Source organism: Balaenoptera borealis, assembly GCF_965194805.1.
Source record: "Balaenoptera borealis genome assembly, chromosome: 3".
NCBI classification, from domain to species: Eukaryota; Metazoa; Chordata; class Mammalia; order Artiodactyla; family Balaenopteridae; genus Balaenoptera; species Balaenoptera borealis.
In genome coordinates this window covers 10,396,263-10,415,440 of record NC_138866.1, presented here as the reverse complement: position 1 = coordinate 10,415,440, position 19,178 = coordinate 10,396,263, and the positions used below count along the sequence as shown (strand labels likewise).

Here is a 19,178-nt window from a genome sequence, read left to right as displayed (position 1 = left end):
GCAATTAAACCCGTGCGCCACAACTACTGAGCCTGTGCCGTAGAGCCCGCGAGCCACAACTACTGAGCCCGTGTGCCACAACTACTGAAGCCCACGCACCTAGAGCCCGTGCTGTGCAACAAGAGAAGCCACCACAGTGAGAAGGCCGCGCACCACGACAAAGAGCAGCCCCCGCTCTTGGCAACTAGAGAAAGCCCGCGCGCAGTAACAAAGACCCCATGCAGCCAAAAATAAGTAAAATTAAATAAAATTAAAAAAAAAAAAAAAAAGATTAACCTTGCTCAGACAAGTAGGTTTCATCCTTTTTTTTCCCGACCTAGTCTAATTTTTGGAAGTACAGTAAATTTTAATTTGCTCTCATTAAGTTTTAAAAATGATCATTCATCACATTCATTATTGGTGAAATAAAGGTTTACTGAGAAAATTAATAGGGCCAATTGGCTTTTAGGAATGATTTTGAAAATGTTTATCATGGGGTTAGTTTTCAGTGGGGTAGTTGTTCTCAGTGGGGTAGGTGAGCCTTATTAGAATCACTTATGCAACTTTTCAAGATATATGTTTCTGGATGCACAAAGTCCACCCGCCTGCCCCCGCCTCCAAGACACAGTGTCTGTGTGTCTGTCTGTCTGTCTGTCTCTCTCTCACCCACGGACACACACCTTTTGACAAGATGGGGAATGATGTGAAGCATGATTATATGGACAAAAGCATCCCGAGTGATTCTCCGATCTTAACCCTAACTCATTCATCCCTAAACTTTGCTGCACGCTGTAGTCATCTGGGGATCTTTAAAAACAGTCCTGATGCCCAAGTCATACCCAGTGCCGGTTAAATCAGAACATCTTGAAGCAGAAGCCAGGCAGTTTTTAAAGCTTCTCAGATGATCCCAGTGTGCAGCTGGGCTTGGGAGCCACTATTTGGTTAGAGGGCAGGAGAAAGAGAACTGCTTCTGATAATTAGTGGGACCTTAGGTAAGTCAGTTTTAAGCCTTGGTTCCCTTATCTGTAAAATGGGTTGTTTAATTAAATGTCATCTACGGTTCAGTGGTCCTTTCCATCATAAAACTTCTAATGCTGTGATTTTAAAATCAATTTGAAGATGAAACTTTGAAGCACTATAGAAGTATCCATCTTTGATGCTAACAGTGTTACAGGCCTTTATACAAGTGCTAAGATTCTATAGACCTATTATAAAATTCAGATTTGCCTTCCCTCAATTATTTTGAGTTTCATTTTAGACACTGAGAACAAAGGGGAGCATATAACTTAACCAGAGAACCCCTTTGTTGCCTAATATACAACATCTGTGAATAACTTAGGAATATAGTAACTTAAAAAAGACTACCGGGCTTCCCTGGTGGCGCAGTGGTTGAGAGTCTGCGTGCTGATGCAGGGGACACGGGTTCCAGCCCTGGTCTGGGAAGATCCCACATGCCGCGGAGCAACTAGGCCCGTGAGCCACAACTACTGAGCCTGCGCGTCTGGAGCCTGTGCTCCGCAACAAGAGAGGCCGCGATAGTGAGAGGCCCGCGCACCGCGATGAAGAGTGGCCCCCGCTCGCCGCAACTGGAGAAAGCCCTCGCACAGAAACGAAGACCCAACACAGCCAATAAATAAATAAATAAATAAATAAATAATTAAAAATGAATATCTGCTTTAAAAAAAATTGTCTTTAAAAAAAAAAAAAAAAAAGACTACCTAAGGACTTGTATCTATCTGTTCATTAATACTTTATTTAAAATAATTTGGAAAGACCTGTCATTAATAGTATACTGTGTAGTATTATGGTGTATTATTAGCACTGCTTATTTCGGGATAGCTAGACCTATCATCAGTTTTGTGGCTATAAAATTTTGCTGTTAAATTTTCTAATAATTATGTAAAAGTGATTTTAAATCATTTTGGTATAGAGCACTTTTATTATTTACTTTTAGGGAAATAATGGAAAACGGATGGGTAGGTGGATAGCGAACTAAATCAACTGAAATGCAGGGGCTAACAAAAAAACCACACACACACACCCCACACACACACACAACTACTATATGGCTTAAATTTAAGCATGTGTATAGATAGATATAACTTGTACAGGACAGAAGGTTTTGTGGGTAGAAGGACAAATGACAGGGGAAATATGTAATAATTTATATATTATAATAATCAACCAAAACATGCCTTCTAACAGCATATCTAGCATTTTGGGTCTCCTAATTTTGCTAAAAGCTGAAGAACCTAAAACAAGGGGGAAAGCACCCATGTGGTACTGTTCTGAATTCGAGGATTTCGGGGCCACTGGGCCTCTGGAAGGTCTTCCCTCCTTGCTAACCCCTTTTTAAAAATGTCTTCAGGCCTGATATGATAAAAATCAGTTATTACAATGTATTTTTTTTCCTCCACAGTATGACCTTAGCAATATATTACCACATAAAGAACAGGTGAGCTCTTTTAAAACCTATCTTGTTATTCCAGCTAATTAATTTACAAGGTATCAAGTTTAGTGTTAGGTAATAACTATAGATGTTACTGGCATAAGCTTTTATTATTAGAGTGCTTTTATTACAATATAGAAGTGAATCATTTATTTTTATCTTAGGACCCTTAATTCTTAGGTTACTGAGCATCCCAAAGAGTATTTGTTTATATGGGTTATATTGATAATTTACTGTATTAGAAATTGAAATTGAGAATTAAAAAAATTAAATCCATTGTATGTTAAAACAGGGTCTGCCTTAGCACTATTGAAATTTTGAGCTAGATAATGCTTTGTTGTGGGGTGTCGTCCTGTGTGTTATAGGATATATAGCAGCACCCTTGGCCTCTACTCACTAGATGCCAGTAGCACCTTCTTCCCTCCACATTACGACAACCAAAACTGTCTCCAGCCATGGCCAGAAGTCCCCTGGGGGACGAAATCACCCCTGATTGGGAACCCCAGTGTTTAACATAAGTCATTTTTTTTTAATGAATAATAACTATTTTCCACAACAAAAAATATTGAGAGAAAAGTATCTCCTTAATAGAAGACAGCTGATTCTCCTATCGATTCTGTCTTCAGTCATTTGTTTTGAAGAAACAATATGAAGAAGATCCAGCCGCTTGCAGATATATAGTTGGAAAAAGATGTATTTTTAAAGCCTTCAGATAATTTGGTATATTCTTTGATACTGTACCAAAAGTCTGCATGTGCTAGTTTCTTAAATTAGTTAAAATGGAATTCTAAATCATATCAATGAACTTGTAATAAATACTATGTTAAATTAATACCCATTAATCTGTCATGCATACTGAGTAGATCTTTTTACCTGTACCTGACTTTATAATATTATACGTTGGTCATTTGGAAAGTATTGGTTCACATTTCTTTAGACAGTGTCAAAAACTCACTTTTGTTATTAGTATCACCACCAGTCTTACCAGAAAAGTCTTTTAAGTGTTGAGAAGTTGTCAAGTTCACAATAGAAGGTAGAAGTTTTCCAAAAATCCTGATATTTTTAGCTTGATGGCTTGAATTTTATCATTGGCAACAAATAACTTTAGAGTTATTTTCCTTGAAGTGACAGGCTCACTTTGTTCATTTTTGAAAGAATGACTGTGTCAGTTGTACATTCAGATAACGATGGTGTTCGATGAAAAAAGTGTTTCAAATAAAGATGGTGTTCTATGAAAAAAATGACTTACCGCCAAGTCACAAGTGCTTTTCCTTAACACAGCCATATTTCAGTATGTAAAAGTGCTTAATGCATACTTTCCACTTATTCAGAATATTAAAAAGAAGGAGCAAGGTTTAAGAACACTATTAATTTTTACTCTTTTATCAAGGATGTTCTTAAAGCAGATTTTTAACTGCAAGTGGCAGTGAATAATTGAATGACTTCTAATTCAGTTTGGTACCACTGCCTTGATTCATGCTCAGAAACCAGCAGTTTTACCCACTTTTGCTTTTATACATCCATAGCAAATGTCACACAATGTGAAGGGCAGGTAGTGTCTTAGTATTCTTATAAAAGCAGTTTTGACCTCTTGGGCCTCCTGAAGGAGGGGATAGGGGAGAATCCCAGAGGCCTGCAGACCACATTTAGAGAACCGCTGTTCAAATGAGCGCAGTGTATTAGTGTGGTGAAATTTTAAATCAAAAAGCCTGGTTTCTTTTAAAATAAAAAGACAATTACATTTTTAACTCAAACTATTTAAAAGAGACAAGAAGAAATACACAATAAGAATATAAAGAACTAAAGAGAAAAAAAACGGGAAAAAACCATGAATCTCATATTCACATTCATTGAAGTTAGAAGAATTTATTGCCCACCACCACTGCTTTATAAAATGTTCTTGCATATTCCAGTGTGAGGTTAGAGGAGTGAAAATATATTGGTTTACTAGCATTGCCTGTTAGGGAGGGTCAGTGCTTATAAAGGCAACTCTGGCTGGTTGTTGTAGAAAAGATTTCACAGAACTTGATGTGCTGAGTAAAAATAGGTCAGGAAACCTTTCTAAGGGTGGAATCCAGGAGAAGAATTTATAAAACTGTTTGCTTTGTTGAAGGTTAAGCTTCCTCTACCCCTCTCTCTACTCCTAGCAGATATTTTACTAAGATAGTAACTCCTGAATTAATTTTTTAAATACACATTCTTATTTTATAGAGATGCAGATAGATCCTTGGATATTTTTGATGAGAGATTACATCCACTCACAGTGAGTGTCAGTTTTATTGAAGTTGTATTTTTCTCTTATACAGTTGTGTTTATTTCATGCTGATTTGCTTTGAAATTAATTACTAGAAGAAAATTACTTCCTCCAGCTCGAAGTCAAATTCATCTTCCTTTAAGTCTTCTTCCCCACGCCATGTTGTGTCTAGTCATTTTCCCGAAGGCGTGTTGTATAAGGGGTTGATGGATATGAACCGAGTTGCACTTTGTATGAATAGTGAGCAGGTAAGTAAACATACCCAAGTAACAGAAAATGTATCTTTTTAAAGGATGATTTTCCATAGCATCAAACAATATAAATATTTGTAAATAAACCTAATATGATAAGGCCTCTAAGAAGAAAATTAGAAAACTGTTTAAATTTTAAACGAATTAAAATGACAAAGTTTTAAAATTCGCTTCTTCGGGTGCTCTGTAGCCACACGTGGCTGGCGACTGCTGTACAGGACAGCACATTCTTAGAGCCTTATGGTTACAGGACACTGGAAATGTGTTTTCAAAGTTGATTACAGAAAAGTATGACATATGGTGATCAGCAAGACTTTTGAGCCTAAAAATATTGGGTTGGCCAAAAAGTTTGTTTGGTTAGTGAATATATTGTTCAATAAAGTGCTTGGTGAAAATGAAAACTGTGTCTTTTATTTTTACTTAAAACCAAATGAAGTTTTTGGCCAACCCAATAGTTTACATTTGGTTAGAATTCTGTGGGGAGGAACGTGGAAATACATAAATTTTCTGCGGTTGTGCCTGTATTTTTCTTTAATGAATGGTGGTGAGTACTGGATCACTGTGGTATTTTAGGATCCCATTGTTTATATTTAAAAGACTACAAGACATGTCACCCAATCAAAATTATTTTAAGGGGCACGTGGGCCCAAGTGTGAAGACTGCTATCTTAAGGGTACTTTTAAGTATTTTTCTTCCATGGATACTTAAATTGCATTTTTTCTCCTTTCAGCGAGAAAAGATTCCAGAGGAATACTTCGAGCATGATCCTGAACACGAATTCATTTACAGATTTGTTCATACTGTTTTTAGTGCCGCACTGCTAACTGCTGACTGTGCAATAGTAACTTTGGTAAGATATTTTTTCTTTCATAAAGCATCTGTAGAAATTTCTGTCTTGTACACATGGTATGGTCCTGTTTTTCCCAAATGAAAGTAGGTTCCTGAAATGATCATTAGAACTTTATTAAGAGAAACCTATCAAAAGAAAGTAAAGTATACACATTTGAGCTTTAATAATCATTATGATTTACAATGTTGCCATTGCTTTTCTCATCACAAAACAATTGCTATTAAAGGCAGCAGGAGAGATTTCTGGTTTCTCCTTCCACACCTGAGGGGACACATGCACGCACAGTGCACACACGCACACACAGACGACGCATGTTGTGGTGCTAGGGCGGGGCCATAACTGAACGCTCTGGTCCACAGGCAGAAACAGGTTCCGGGTAGTTTGAAGCTGAGTCCCAGACTGTACTGCCTAGGCAGTTCTGATGTGTGTCCTGATTGAGAACTACTGCCCTCAGTTCTCTGTTCCTTGGGTAATGGATAACGGTGTTAACCATCCCTGCTGTCCTCTTATTGCCTGCATGTGAAGTTGCCCAGGACTAGGGTGCCAGTAGGACTTCAGAAGGCTTTCCTCTAGTTAGCCTGCTAAGCTACAGCTGTGTAAGGACCTTTTTGTCATCCATTCCTAATTCCTATGGTAAGATTTTATCATTTGAATAATAAATCATATTCAAGTGAGAGGTAGCTGGGATTGTTTTACTCCTCCCTATAGCAAACCTGTAGGGGGAAAGTCAGCTGCGTGGTCTGCAGGGAAGGAATACTTAGGCCCCTCACTGCCGGCGCCTGTCAAGGCAGAATTGAGGACGGGAGGCGTGTCCTTTTGAAGAGAGACCCCTCAGCGGGTACTGGATCAGACACAGGCCTTTTCTTGGAGCTACAGGCCACTTGGAGTGCTTAGCACATGCTTGAGAGAGGCAGGAATGGTGCTTGCATATGGAGAGCTAGGAACTGCAGGAAGGAGAGTATTTGGGTTGGAAGAGGGGCATTTCTTTGTAGACAAGTTAAGCTTGATGTACCTGCGAGACAGCAGAATGGCAGTGTCTAGTAATCATTTGAATATATGGGATTGGAGCATGAATCTGAGCTAGAGGGAGGGAATTAAGTGTAGCTGTTCAAATGCAGAGAAAGTATGTAAAATAAAAAGTGGGTAGAAGATAGATCTGTAGGGACTGTCAGCACTTAAGGGACAGACCCCCAGAGGAGTGGCTACAGTGGTAGGAAACCCAGCAGAGAACCCTAAGAGACACCAGGAGAGGTTCAAGAAGGAGAGTATGGTCCAAACGCTAAATGCTACCAAGAAGTTGCTCATGTCATAAATACCATGTCACTGAATACCTACTCTGTGTCACTTTTCTACATGTGGGGGGTGGAGGAGAGAACAAGTTGGATCAATAAAGTTCTTGCCTTTATGGAGCAAGTGTGGAAGACGTAAATTTTTTTTTTTTTTTTTTTTTATCGGAGTACAGTTGATTTACAGTGTTGTGTTAGTTTCAGGTGTATAGCAAAGTATAAGTGTTTTTTTTTAATGAGTGTTTTTTAAAAGATGACTATTTCAAGTAGTGGTAAAAACCATGAAGAGAAAGCAAGGTAAAGGGATAAAGTGATTAGAGGGGCTTACTAGAAAGCTCAGGAAGAGCCTCTTTAAAGAGGTAATGTTTGAACCCAGGACCTGGCTGAACTGAGGAAGATCAGGTACGCTGGCATTACGGGCAGAGGGGACAAGTGCAAGGCTCTGAGACAGGAACTTGTTCTGTGTGTTCAAGGGAAAGCAAGGTGGCCATTGTGATCCGAGCGGGGAATGAGGGAAAGAGCATAGGTGATGAGGTCACGGAAGGACAAGGCCGTACCGCACAGGGCCTCGTAACTTGCAGGCCACGGGAAGAAGGTATTTGTTTGATGGGAAACCTCTGGCAGATCTGGAGCAGGCGCATAAAGTACTCTTAATTTAAGAGGCTCTCCTGGCTGCTTTGGGGAGAACAGACTGTAGTCTGTTGGGAGGCAGAGAAGTTAGGCAGTGGCAGCGATACAAGTCAGAAGTGACAGACAGAAAAGCGGTCAGGGTACCAGTGAAGGTAGAGATAACAAGAAGTTCTAACAGATTGGAGCAGGATACACTCAAGTGCAGGTGTTTGGTCTCAGCGACTGGGCATGTGGCAGTGCTCTTTCATTTATGAGGGAAGGGCTGGGGAGTGGAGCTCTGGGACGAAGAGCTCTGGGTGGTTTGTGTGAAGGCACCGGTGACCACGGCAAGAGTAGTCTCTGTAGAGTGGTAGCAGCAGGAGGCTGACTGAAGTGGGTTAAGGAGAGGATGGGAGATGAGGAGCTGGCCTCAGCCCTGAGGACGCCGTCTAGGGGCAGTGGGGGACAGGCTGGGGACATGGAAGCATTCACACTGGAGGAAGCCTCTGACAGAGAGGGAGAAGTTGTTCCAAAAGAGACTAACTGCGGGCACAGTGCTCTGCAGAAGTGAGGTGGGATCAACGTCACTCACAGGAGAGTGAGCTTCAGTGAAAAGAAAGACATCTCGCTTCCTCCGAGACAGGAGGGCAAGTGGGGTAAATGAATGTCGGCACGTGTACCAAGTTTGCCAGTACAAAGGTGAGAGGAAGTTGAGAGATTGCCAGTGTCGTTTCAGTGCCTCTGATTAGTCCCATAAAGTAGAGAGTTGAACCTTGCGGGGAGAGTCGTTCTTAGGGTACTAGAGAGTGCTGAGTTCTTTGGGGAATGGGAGCCGAATTTCACTAAGAACATATAATCTCAATACCCGTGTTTGAAAACACAGTAGAGTTTGGAGGGCATGGGCGAATCTGAGCTGTCAATCTGATAACCCTTCAGAGAGTAAACAGACTCTTTAAAACTGGACATTTTTCTTTTTGTCAAATGGCATATACACTCTTCTACAGAGGTAACAACAAATCACAGCTTACCTCTCTAATCTTTGCTCAGCTGTTAACTCCATCCAGTTCTTTGTAGGGTAGACATTTGATACATGTAAAAGGAGCCATGAAATCATCTCACAAACCGGCAGGTTTAGAGGAGCCCCAGGGATACAGACACAGGCAGGTCTTCCCACCTTAAAACCAAAAGAATTGACTAAGCTGCAGATTATGTAAGACAGAAATGAATAATGAAATGATAATGGAGATGTGAAAAATTGGGGATATGAAAAGGACTACCCTTTGTATGCATGTGTGTTCCTGAAAAAGGCACTCAAATATGGGAATACTTGACAGCTGCAAAGCCCCTTTGTACTGCCTGTCCTGCTGTGCCACGCAGCAGCCACTGGGAGGCTCTCTTGACCACCAGTTTTTATCTTCAAGTTCATGCCACAAAAGGACTGGTGACTCTGAAGAGAAGGTAAAGATGTGCTCAGTCTTACCAGAATTTTACACACTCAAGCGTTATGTAAAATCGCCATGCAACCACCACCAGTCTTGTAGTTAACATTGCACGTGATAGGCACTCAAGCATTTACTGAACAGTTGAAGTCGACACTGGGCTGTATGTGCTGCCCTTGACAAGTGGGAAGGTAATAATACAATGCGTGTCTTTAGAATGCCCTTTGCTGAGATGTCCTTTCATTCCTGTGACCAAAATTGGGTTGGAAATTCACACGGGCAGAGTAGAAATATCAGACTAACAGAAATATCTGACTTACAACTGTGACCTGGCCTCTGGCCTTGGCTTGGCTGAGCAAAGTCTTTGTAGAACCTAGGAATAAAAGGGGTGTCAAGAAGAGATGAAATCTGTCATTCCTAACAATTCTTATCACAGCACTTAAACTGAACTAAAATCAAAGATCAGTGCTCTACTTTTGCAGATTTACTTAGAAAGGCTTTTAACTTATGCTGAGATCGACATTTGCCCCACTAACTGGAAAAGAATTGTTTTGGGAGCCATTCTTCTTGCCTCCAAGCTTTGGGACGATGACGCTGTACGGAATGTGGACTACAGCCAGATCCTCAAGGACGTTACAGTTGAGGACATGTGAGTTTGTAAGGTTACCGTGAACTTTCTAACCATTTTCCAATACCTCATTTGCTCTCATAAAGTTTACATTTTTAAGAAATGTTACATTTTAAGAAAGGTTACCTTGTGCAGAGAGCTGAAATAGACATAAAAGTACAGACTTCTTTCTATCTAGCTGTAGTATAACAATTTGTATTTCCCCTCATTAATTGGTAGGTCTTGATGTGTTATTGTTGTAATATTCTGCTTGATAAATTGAAATTATTTTTCTGGTGGTTTTTGCCAAACATTTTACAAGCTCACTACCAGAACAACATGGTACAGTCAGTAACTTGACAGCTTTCTTAAAGCTGTCTACCAGGTCCAGTCCATTTTTAAGGGGCACATGCCTGGTCTTTGAAGCAAGTGGCCACTCTTAAGGTCTTAGGGCCTCTAGACTACTGACAGGTTATAATTTCAACCTGAGTCACACATTGTGTATTTGCTTTTGCTGGTCTTTTTCTCCTTTTTATCTGAGGTTCTGTTGTTACAGAAACTATGATGTACAGGTAGCCACATATAAAGGTTTCAGATCCCTGTGTTCCTGTCTCCTCCCCTAAAGTCTGCTGAGTTAGGAAACACCTACCTCTCAGGTAGTCCGGGAAGCATCCCTGGGGCCTCACCCAGGGCACTCAGCAAACACAGCGGCACTTTGTGGGGCCTTGAGTTAACTAGGCAGGTTCTCCTCACAGATGGCACGCTCACATTGGCATGAAACGCCAGGCTTCCAATCTGGCTCTGGTGAAGGGCCCCAAGGGTGGGAAGCAGGATGAGCCAGAGAGGTAATTCCAGCAGACTCTCTAAGTGCCCGCTTGACAGTGAACCTGTCTTTGTGGGTGGCATTCAGGAAAATGTGAAAGGACACCTCTTGATTATATTGGACAGCAGAGGCCGATCAAGATGGCAGGCAGGGGCAAGAGTTTGTTTTTGTTACCTTTGCCCCTTACTCTAGATAATTCACAGTTACCAAAGTGCATATTTACAGCTGAAGCGAGGAAAGTTGTGACTAAGAGAAGGGACCAGTGACTGTCAGTAGCTGTCAAAGTGGCTTTTGGTGAAAATGCCCACTTTGGTGATCATGTAAACCAGGTGGTCATGGTGATATTGCTGGTAGCAATCTTAGCAAACAGTGTAACAGCAGATAATGAATTTGAAATGAATAGAAGTACTTTTGGAAGTTTTGCAGAAACTAAAGTGACGTTGACCAACACTATCATCAGTCTTTAAACTGGTCCCTTGAAGGAAGGAAAATTTGTAATCGTGAACACCACCCCTGCCATGATGGCAGCTGAAATTTTCTCAGAATCTGCAACTGAGCTGACTGGGGCTCTGGTTCCAGGGACAACATCAGAGAACATGCAGGGAAACGTGTGGGTGTTCATAGACATGGAGCCCAGGAGCATTGGCGGCACTGTCCAGCTATGAAGAAACTAATTCTAAACAACGCTTTTCTGTGTAGAACGGAGAATCACCAGGAGTTATGTTTATAATAGGCTGCTTTTGTTTATGATCTTTGGGAGTTGGAAAGCATTACAACAAAGTGTTTAATACACATTTGTTTCATCCCTCTGCTGTTGACTACTATTTGTTGTAATGGTCTCATTTTGAGTCTGAATTGAAAAATTGCTGTCTATCAGCTTTTCCTTAAAACTTTCTAACATCTCTGTGTCTTGTTAAATATATATTTCCCTTCAAAAGAGTAAGTTAAACTGAGCAGCTGCTGTTCAGACAGTTTGCTGCGCCTGTAAGTGGTAGGCTCTTCAGCCACCTAGCCATTTAAAAACAGCAAAAAACACAGAAGATGCATATTCTGTAGGCATAATGCTTTTCTTCAGTGATTAAAGCTCTATTAATAGACATGTTAATCCTATGAAGTACTGTATTTCCACACAATTAAAATGTATTAGTGGAGAAAATATAAAAGGGATAGTGAAGTGCATTTATTCCTGTAGTAAATTAAGTCCTGATTAGCTGATTATCAAAACATTATCTGATTTACATTTCTATAGACTTCTGGCCGTATGAACAGGAAATGAATTTTGGAAGTAGGTTCAGTTAGGTTTAAAGTTCAACAAATGAGAAACCTCATTTCTGCTCATACTCTGCTCTCCATGCAGGAGAACATGGAGCATTTGTTGATTTATCCAATGGATAAAATATTAACACTTTAAAACCAAGAAACCAAATGTATTGTAAAATAAGCCACTTGCATGTTTGTTTGGGTATTTATCATTTTTATATAATCAACTCTCTAAAGTGATTGCTGTGAAAAGTGGTAAGATTTACTCTAATTTTATATTTATTTACTTAAACATTTGGCAAGCAAATGGCTGGATGTGGTCATATAGCAGAAGCCTGCTCCCAGCACTCTACTTTCCCACTTCATTGAATTCGCCCTCTGTGGGCGTGTGCAGTCTGTCCTGGCAAGGGGCGGTAGGTCTGAACATTCTGGGCTGCTCTCCTAACACCGGGGGAAACAACTGCTCTATCAGAGGTCGTATCGTAAAGTGGGTTTAGTCTAGCTGAGACATAATCTTACTGCCTTCCTAAGCTTAAAAAGTGCATCCTGTCGTGTCATGGTGACAACTCACCCTAGTAAGGTTTTAAGGTGAACAGAAACTTGCATTATGCCCTTTGACACAGCCCCATGCACAGGGTGGGGGTGGGGGGATTCCCTTTCCCATCGAATGTAGCTTATTTATTTATTTACTTGAGATGAATCCTTGTTGCCTCAAGAGTTTTCCCCCCTCAGAGATAATAGCAGTGGCTCTCGATGGATCCATTTGTTGCCGTGGTGATGTGCCCACTCCTTTTGTTGGCTCGTCTCTACTTCAGTAAGCCCCTTCATGTCATCAGCCCGGTGAAAATGTCTGCAAGTTCTTCAGAGCTAATAAACAGCATACATCATTCCTTTCATCTGATCACTATAGCGGGGCCTTGTGAGTGAGTGTGGAGCATGAATCGTACAGCTGCACTAATGGAACTCTGAAGAATGAGCCCCTGAGTCAGCAGCATGAGTGCATAAGAGGGCCATAACCTCTTCCCCCTTGTCCCAGACTCAAAGTGCTGGGACGCAGAAAGGACCACAAATAGCTGTACCTTGTTGGAACATTAGGGTATTAATCCAGCTGGGTAGCCATTATTTGTTTCAAAACAGTATTTAGAGCCATCCTAGTAGCTCAGAATGGTATTTTTGAAGATAGCCCAGTTGACTAAAATTGTCCTGTGTTGGTTTTGTCTTCTCCTCCTCCCCCAGGAATGAGATGGAAAGGCACTTCCTGGAGCTACTTCAGTTTAATATTGGTGTTCCTGTCAGTGTGTATGCCAAATACTACTTTGACCTTCGCTCCTTAGCACATGACAACAACCTGAATGTTCTATTCACTCCTCTTACCAAACAAAGAGCACAGAACTTAGAGGTAAGGCTGTGAAATCACTAACTGGGGTTTTCTGTCAGCCACCGAAGCCACATCTGTAGCTAAATTATATTAAGCAGTGATTAGGAAAATGGAAAGCTGTTAACAGTTTGAAGAGCTTATTGACCCGTTGGCATCATATTTCCTGTGTCTTTTATGGTTTATACAGGGATCCCACATTATAAAAAAAAAAATTGTCTCTTCTGTAACCATAATTCAGAATACTTTAAATCATATTTAATCTGTTCTTAATGGTTTTCCATTTGAACCTCTACACTTACATATAACCATACATGAATAATTTCTTAAAATTGTATCCCTAATCATATGTACCTACATAATCTACTTACCACTCTTAACTGTCTTTTTTTTTTTTTTTATAATTGATGTTTTGGACTATTTCTACTGTCTTGATATTTTTAATAAATAAAGAAATGTATTTATTTATTTATGGCTGCATTGGGTCTTCGCTGCTGCATGCGGGCTTTCTCTAGCTGCGGCGGGCGGGGGCTGCTCTTCATTGCGGTGCGCAGGCTTCTCATTGCAGTGGCTGCCCTTGTTGCAGAGCACGGGCTCTAGAGCGCAGGGTCAGTAGTTGTGGCGCACGGGCTTAGTTGCTCCTCGGCATGTGGGATCTTCCCGGACCAGGGCTCAAACCCGTGTCCCCTGCATTGGCAGGCGGATTCTTAACCACTGCGCCACCAGGGAATTCCCTCTTAACTGTTTTTTACTCAGCTTGCAGTTCGTGTGTGTGTGTGTGTGTGTGTGTGTGTGTGTGTGTATGTGTATCACAGTTCAGTCCCCTGAGTTTATTAGACAAAGCATCCGTGGCTAACCTGAGAGACCTATACTTGGAAGGTATAATGTGGATTCAGATACTGGATGTAGAAAGTACATGAGTTTTTAATATAAATGGTAACGTACATGGAACAAAGTAATACTTATGGCTTATGATTTTTTGGTGGGTATACAGCAAAATTCACAACTGAAATGAACACATTTAAAATTGATACTTTCTGTGGTACCTTGGTGGTACTTTAGAATAAGATGTTTTTCTACCATAATTTATGTGCAAGTGAAATAGCACCTTTCAGCGCTTGTCATTAGACCTCTCCTACCTTCAGCACATACCTACCTGATTAAAATTTTCTTAGAGTATGTAATAACTAATGAAAACTGAATAGAAGTTGAATAGCTGAGTAAACACTGATTTTGCCCAAGTGTATGTCCATTACGTTTAAGGATCACGTGTGTAGGTAACAGATGATATTGCTATTAGGAGCCTATCATTAGGAACCCAATTTTTAAGTAACTCTAAGTTATTAGGGCAAGTTACCCCTTGCCCCAGCAATCTAATCATAGCCCTTAAAGGTTATTACCTTAGGGAATTGTCAGTTAGTGTAGATATCAGCTATCCAAAGTAGCAGTAACTATGAACTATCTAAACGAATGTAGATGTGTGGCTTATCAATGATGCTTTTTTTGTTTTTTTAAGGTCCGAACATTTTTTTTTCCCCCCTAATTATACCTATGTTCTACCTGATTGACTTTCCTAGGCCGTTTCCAGATTGTGTGACGACAAATACAAAGACGTGTGTAGAGCTGCTATGAGAAGGTCTTTCAGCGCTGATCATTTCATTGGTATTCGGCGCTCCAATACCATCCTCTCTTAAGGGAGAAGTGAGGGGTTGTAACATCATAAACCCCTCGAAACAAGGACTGGAGAAATGTCACCTCTCCTGCTCAGAAACCAGCAAAGTTAGTATTTTCACCTTAAAGAAAGACATTGAATTCAAGAGACTCATGGACAAGCAAAGATTATGCTCATAGGAAAGAACGGGACCTCGTCAATGTAACACGCTCGTCTGTCCTTTTTATTGTAAACAGAGTTACAAAAACCACTCCAAAGCTAAAAGCTCCCAATCCACGCACAGATATCTGCTCCCAATCCACTTACAGATACCTGATAGCTGTGAACTATGTGAGGTTTTTTAATTAATAGTTTAAATTTTTAGACTTTAAAGACACTAACTATATAACTTTTATGTTTTTCTTACCTCATTGTCCCATACTGCTGCATATTCCTTTAGAATCAGTGCAGTATTACCATCAAAAAATGGGACTCCAAAAAAAAAAAAAAAGAAAAAAAAACCAAAAAAACAAAAAAACAAAAAAAAACAAAAAAAAGAAAAAAAAAAACAAAAAAACAAAAAAACAAAAAAAACAAAAAAAAAGAAACAAAAAAACAAAAAAACAAAAAAAACAAAAAAAAAGAAAAACCAAAACAAAAAAAAAAACAACAACAACAAAAAAACATGGGACTCCTAAAAACTCATAAAGCCAAACTTCGGAACAGACTGTTGTAGCATCGTTAGGTTTTGCAGGGTTCTTCCTCCCTACTATATCATTGAAGCTGCTAGTCATTATTGGCAATCAATTTAAACCAAAAAGCTGCTGAATAACACATGTCATCCAAATTCTTTGCAGGCAGTACTTATTAGCGTATTAGCATGTTTGCGATCATAAACAGAGAAAGAAAAAAAAAACAAAAAAAAACAAAAAAAAAAAAAGAAAAAAAAACAAAAAAAAAACATGGGACTCCTAACAACTCATAAAGCCAAACTTCGGAACAGACTGTTGCAGCATCGTTAGGTTTTGCAGGGTTCTTCCTCCCTACTATATCATTGAAGCTGCTAGTCATTATTGGCAATCAATTTAAACCAAAAAGCTGCTGAATAACACATGTCATCCAAATTCTTTGCAGGCAGTACTTATTAGCATATTAGCATGTTTGTGATCATAAACAGAGAAAGAAAAAAAAAACAAAAAAAAAACATGGGACTCCTAACAACTCATAAAGCCAAACTTCGGAACAGACTGTTGTAGCATCGTTAGGTTTTGCAGGGTTCTTCCTCCCTACTATATCATTGAAGCTGCTAGTCATTATTGGCAATCAATTTAAACCAAAAAGCTGCTGAATAACACATGTCATCCAAATTCTTTGCAGGCAGTACTTATTAGCGTATTAGCATGTTTGCGATCATAAACAGAGAAAGAAAAAAAAAACGATAAAAAAACATGGGACTCCTAACAACTCATAAAGCCAAACTTCGGAACAGACTGTCGTAGCATCGTTAGGTTTTGCAGGGTTCTTCCTCCCTACTATATCATTGAAGCTGCTAGTCATTATTGGCAATCAATTTAAACCAAAAAGCTGCTGAATAACACATGTCATCCAAATTCTTTGCAGGCAGTACTTATTAGCGTATTAGCATGTTTGCGATCATAAACAGAGAAAGAAAAAGAAAAACATGGGACTCCTAACAACTCATAAAGCCAAACTTCGGAACAGACTGTCGTAGCATCGTTAGGTTTTGCAGGGTTCTTCCTCCCTACTATATCATTGAAGCTGCTAGTCATTATTGGCAATCAATTTAAACCAAAAAGCTGCTGAATAACACATGTCATCCAAATTCTTTGCAGGCAGTACTTATTAGCATATTAGCATGTTTGCGATCATAAACAGAGAAAGTAGGTTATTTCCTTCTGTTGGGTCCGTGCTGCATTTCTTGTTAACTATAATGGTGCTTCTGATTTTGTGATGATTTTCCTCTTTGTTATATACTTGTATTAAAGGATATTTTCATAATTCCAGCCAACATGGTGGTCCAGTAATTAACAAGCCGGTGATGAAATAGAAGGTGTCCGAAAAGTCTTACAACAATTTTAAGCTTTAATATAGTGTGCTTAGATACTCCAGAACACTGTCGCAGAAGTATAAATGCTAGACTGGCAAAACATCACTTGAAACTTTAATCGAATTTCTTCTAAACTCATTTACTTTTGTACATTTTAAACATTAAGCTTTTTTTTTATTTTTTATTTTTTTAAATTAATTAATTTATTTAATGGCGTGTTGGGTCGTTTCTGTGTGAGGGCTTTCTCTAGTTGTGGCAAGCGGGGGCCACTCTTCATCACGGTGCACGGGCCTCTCACTGTCGCAGGCTCTCTTGTTGGGGACACAGGTTCGAGCCCTGGCTTGGGAAGGCCCGTGAGCCACAATTACTGAGCCTGCGCGTCTGGAGCCTGTGCTCCGCAACAAGAGAGGCCGCGATAATGAGAGGCCCGCACACCGCGATGAAGAGTGGCCCCCACTTGCCACAACTAGAGAAAGCCCTCGCACAGAAACGAAGACCCAACACAGCCATAAATAAATAAATACATAAATTTTAAAAAATAAAAAGTAAAACAATAAACGCTTAACGTTTAAAATTTACAAAACTAAATGAGTTTAGAAGAAATTCGATTAAACTTTCAAATGATGTTTTGTAAGTTTGTGGCATTTATACTTCTACAAGTATCAAAGCTTAAAATTGCACTAAGACTTGAGGGGATACCTCCCCTCCTCTTTTTAAAATAGTCCTTTGCAAGGCTGGGCTGCTTACCTGCTTGATCACTTAAGTTTCTTTTTTCTAGATTTGGTAAAGGAATTATGAACAACAGTGTTAATTCACATGTAATAAATTGAAAGGAACTGGACCCTAATAGTAGGGACAGGAGAGCAAGTGATACGAAACAGCTTTTCTATCCTGTGTGTTAACCTGGCTGTAGGTGTCTCACTTCAAGTTCTATTTAAGAGGAAGCATATAAACCTTAGGAACCCTTACCTCAGGCTTTAAAAGGCAGGGAGGTCCAGTAATCAGTCTTTTTGGAGATTGGTAACAATGTCACCTAAACTTGAAATATTAAAAAAAAAAAAAAAAAAGTGTTCTCAACTATGTGAAATCTTTCTCCTCCTACCTTCTCAAATGTAATCCTAGGAATTTTGCCTGTAAACAAAGCATTTCTGGGCCAGAAGTACTTTCTCTCTTTATAGCAAGGCTTCACATTATACTGAGTGCTGCAGGTTCCATCATTTTTAAGGGACAGAGACATAAATGATAAATTATGGTATATAAAATACTACAATCTACCACCTCAAAAAATATTGTTTATGGAGTTTGGAGCTTGGAAATTCAAGTACTGATTGCAGTTTTATTTTGAAAAGAATGCTACAACTTATGTGGTTTTTCTTCCTCATGTTTATATTAAAAGAAAAGCTAATAAACTCTGTTTTAATTAAAATATATGGCTACTGTGTTTGTAACACTTCTCACTATTCACATAACATTACAACTCTGCCTAACTCAAATGTTTTCAGTCAGCTCTGATAGTCGGGCCTTAAAGCATTTTCAAACTAACCATTCATAAGTTGTTTTGCCTTTAGTTAAGATGTAGACATTTATTTCTTCAGCTTACGCTCTTTTCAACCTGAAGATAATCTAGTACACTTAAAATCACTGGCTACAGTGCTCAGTGGCATAATGCATTAGATGGCATTTTTGAATTGTTTGTTATGGTGCCAAGATGGAAATGCACATTGAAAGATAAAAGTAGGTAAATACACAGAGAAAGGAATTACAGGAATACTGTAGAATCAGAACTTGTTGTTTGAGGGTTTCAAGCAATTGAACAGGAAAGAAAATGGAAGAACAGGAAGCAGTAGAATTGTGGTTGCTGTTAAGAGGGTGACTTTTAAACAAGCCACGTAATTTGACTTTAACATGCTATTTCACTTAACATTCAGTTGGAAATATACCAGATCTCTAAAGTTTCTTTTAGACCCTAGCCACTGCACTTGAGCAATATTCCATCAGTCCTGATAGTATTGCCGTAGTATTTCATCCACCTTAGTTACCTTCCTGAGGTCACATCTTTAACTTTGTTCTTGTTAAGTTGCTGATGAGGAGAAATGATCTGATTTAGTACAGAAGGGAAAAAAAATCTATCACAAGTCACTGTTTATATCAATAGTTTGCACCGCGTAGTAATATGCCAGTTACTAAGCAGAAATGCTGACATATCTCGAGTGGTCGAAGGTTTAAAAAAAAAAAATTGGGGGTAGGAACACTGGGCATGACTGTAGCTTCAAGAAC

At 39.5% G+C, this 19,178-nt stretch overlaps 1 protein-coding gene and 1 long non-coding RNA gene across 11 annotated transcripts in view; one reads left to right on the top strand and one right to left on the bottom strand.

Moving 5' to 3' along the window:
* Positions 1 to 11,371, bottom strand: part of LOC309625295 — a 29,338-nt gene extending 17,967 nt beyond the window's left edge. For 2 of the 4 annotated variants that reach the window (XR_014242424.1, XR_014242425.1), the window contains exons 1-3: positions 10,374 to 11,371; positions 9,006 to 9,490; positions 8,707 to 8,744 (exon numbers count right to left, since the gene is read on the bottom strand). This is a non-coding gene — a long non-coding RNA (uncharacterized lncRNA). Of the gene's footprint in view, positions 1 to 4,278; positions 5,875 to 8,706; positions 8,745 to 8,806; positions 8,853 to 9,005; positions 9,491 to 10,373 lie in introns of those variants that run through there. The other 2 variants (XR_014242426.1, XR_014242427.1) reach the window with 2 other exon arrangements.
* LOC309625270 (cyclin-Y-like protein 1) overlaps positions 1 to 18,317 on the top strand; it is a 51,885-nt gene extending 33,568 nt beyond the window's left edge. For 5 of the 7 annotated variants that reach the window (XM_082384614.1, XM_082384613.1, XM_082384615.1 and 2 more), the window contains 6 exons: positions 2,399 to 2,434; positions 4,640 to 4,691; positions 5,664 to 5,783; positions 9,600 to 9,766; positions 13,044 to 13,206; positions 14,760 to 18,317. In XM_082384614.1, coding sequence (XP_082240740.1) covers positions 2,399 to 2,434; positions 4,640 to 4,691; positions 5,664 to 5,783; positions 9,600 to 9,766; positions 13,044 to 13,206; positions 14,760 to 14,876 — 655 coding nt within the window. In that variant the 3' untranslated portion in view covers positions 14,877 to 18,317. The remainder of the gene's footprint in view (positions 1 to 2,398; positions 2,435 to 4,639; positions 4,692 to 5,663; positions 5,784 to 9,599; positions 9,767 to 13,043; positions 13,207 to 14,759) is intronic. The other 2 variants (XM_082384618.1, XM_082384619.1) reach the window with 2 other exon arrangements.
* Positions 18,318 to 19,178: the final 861 nt, after the last annotated feature.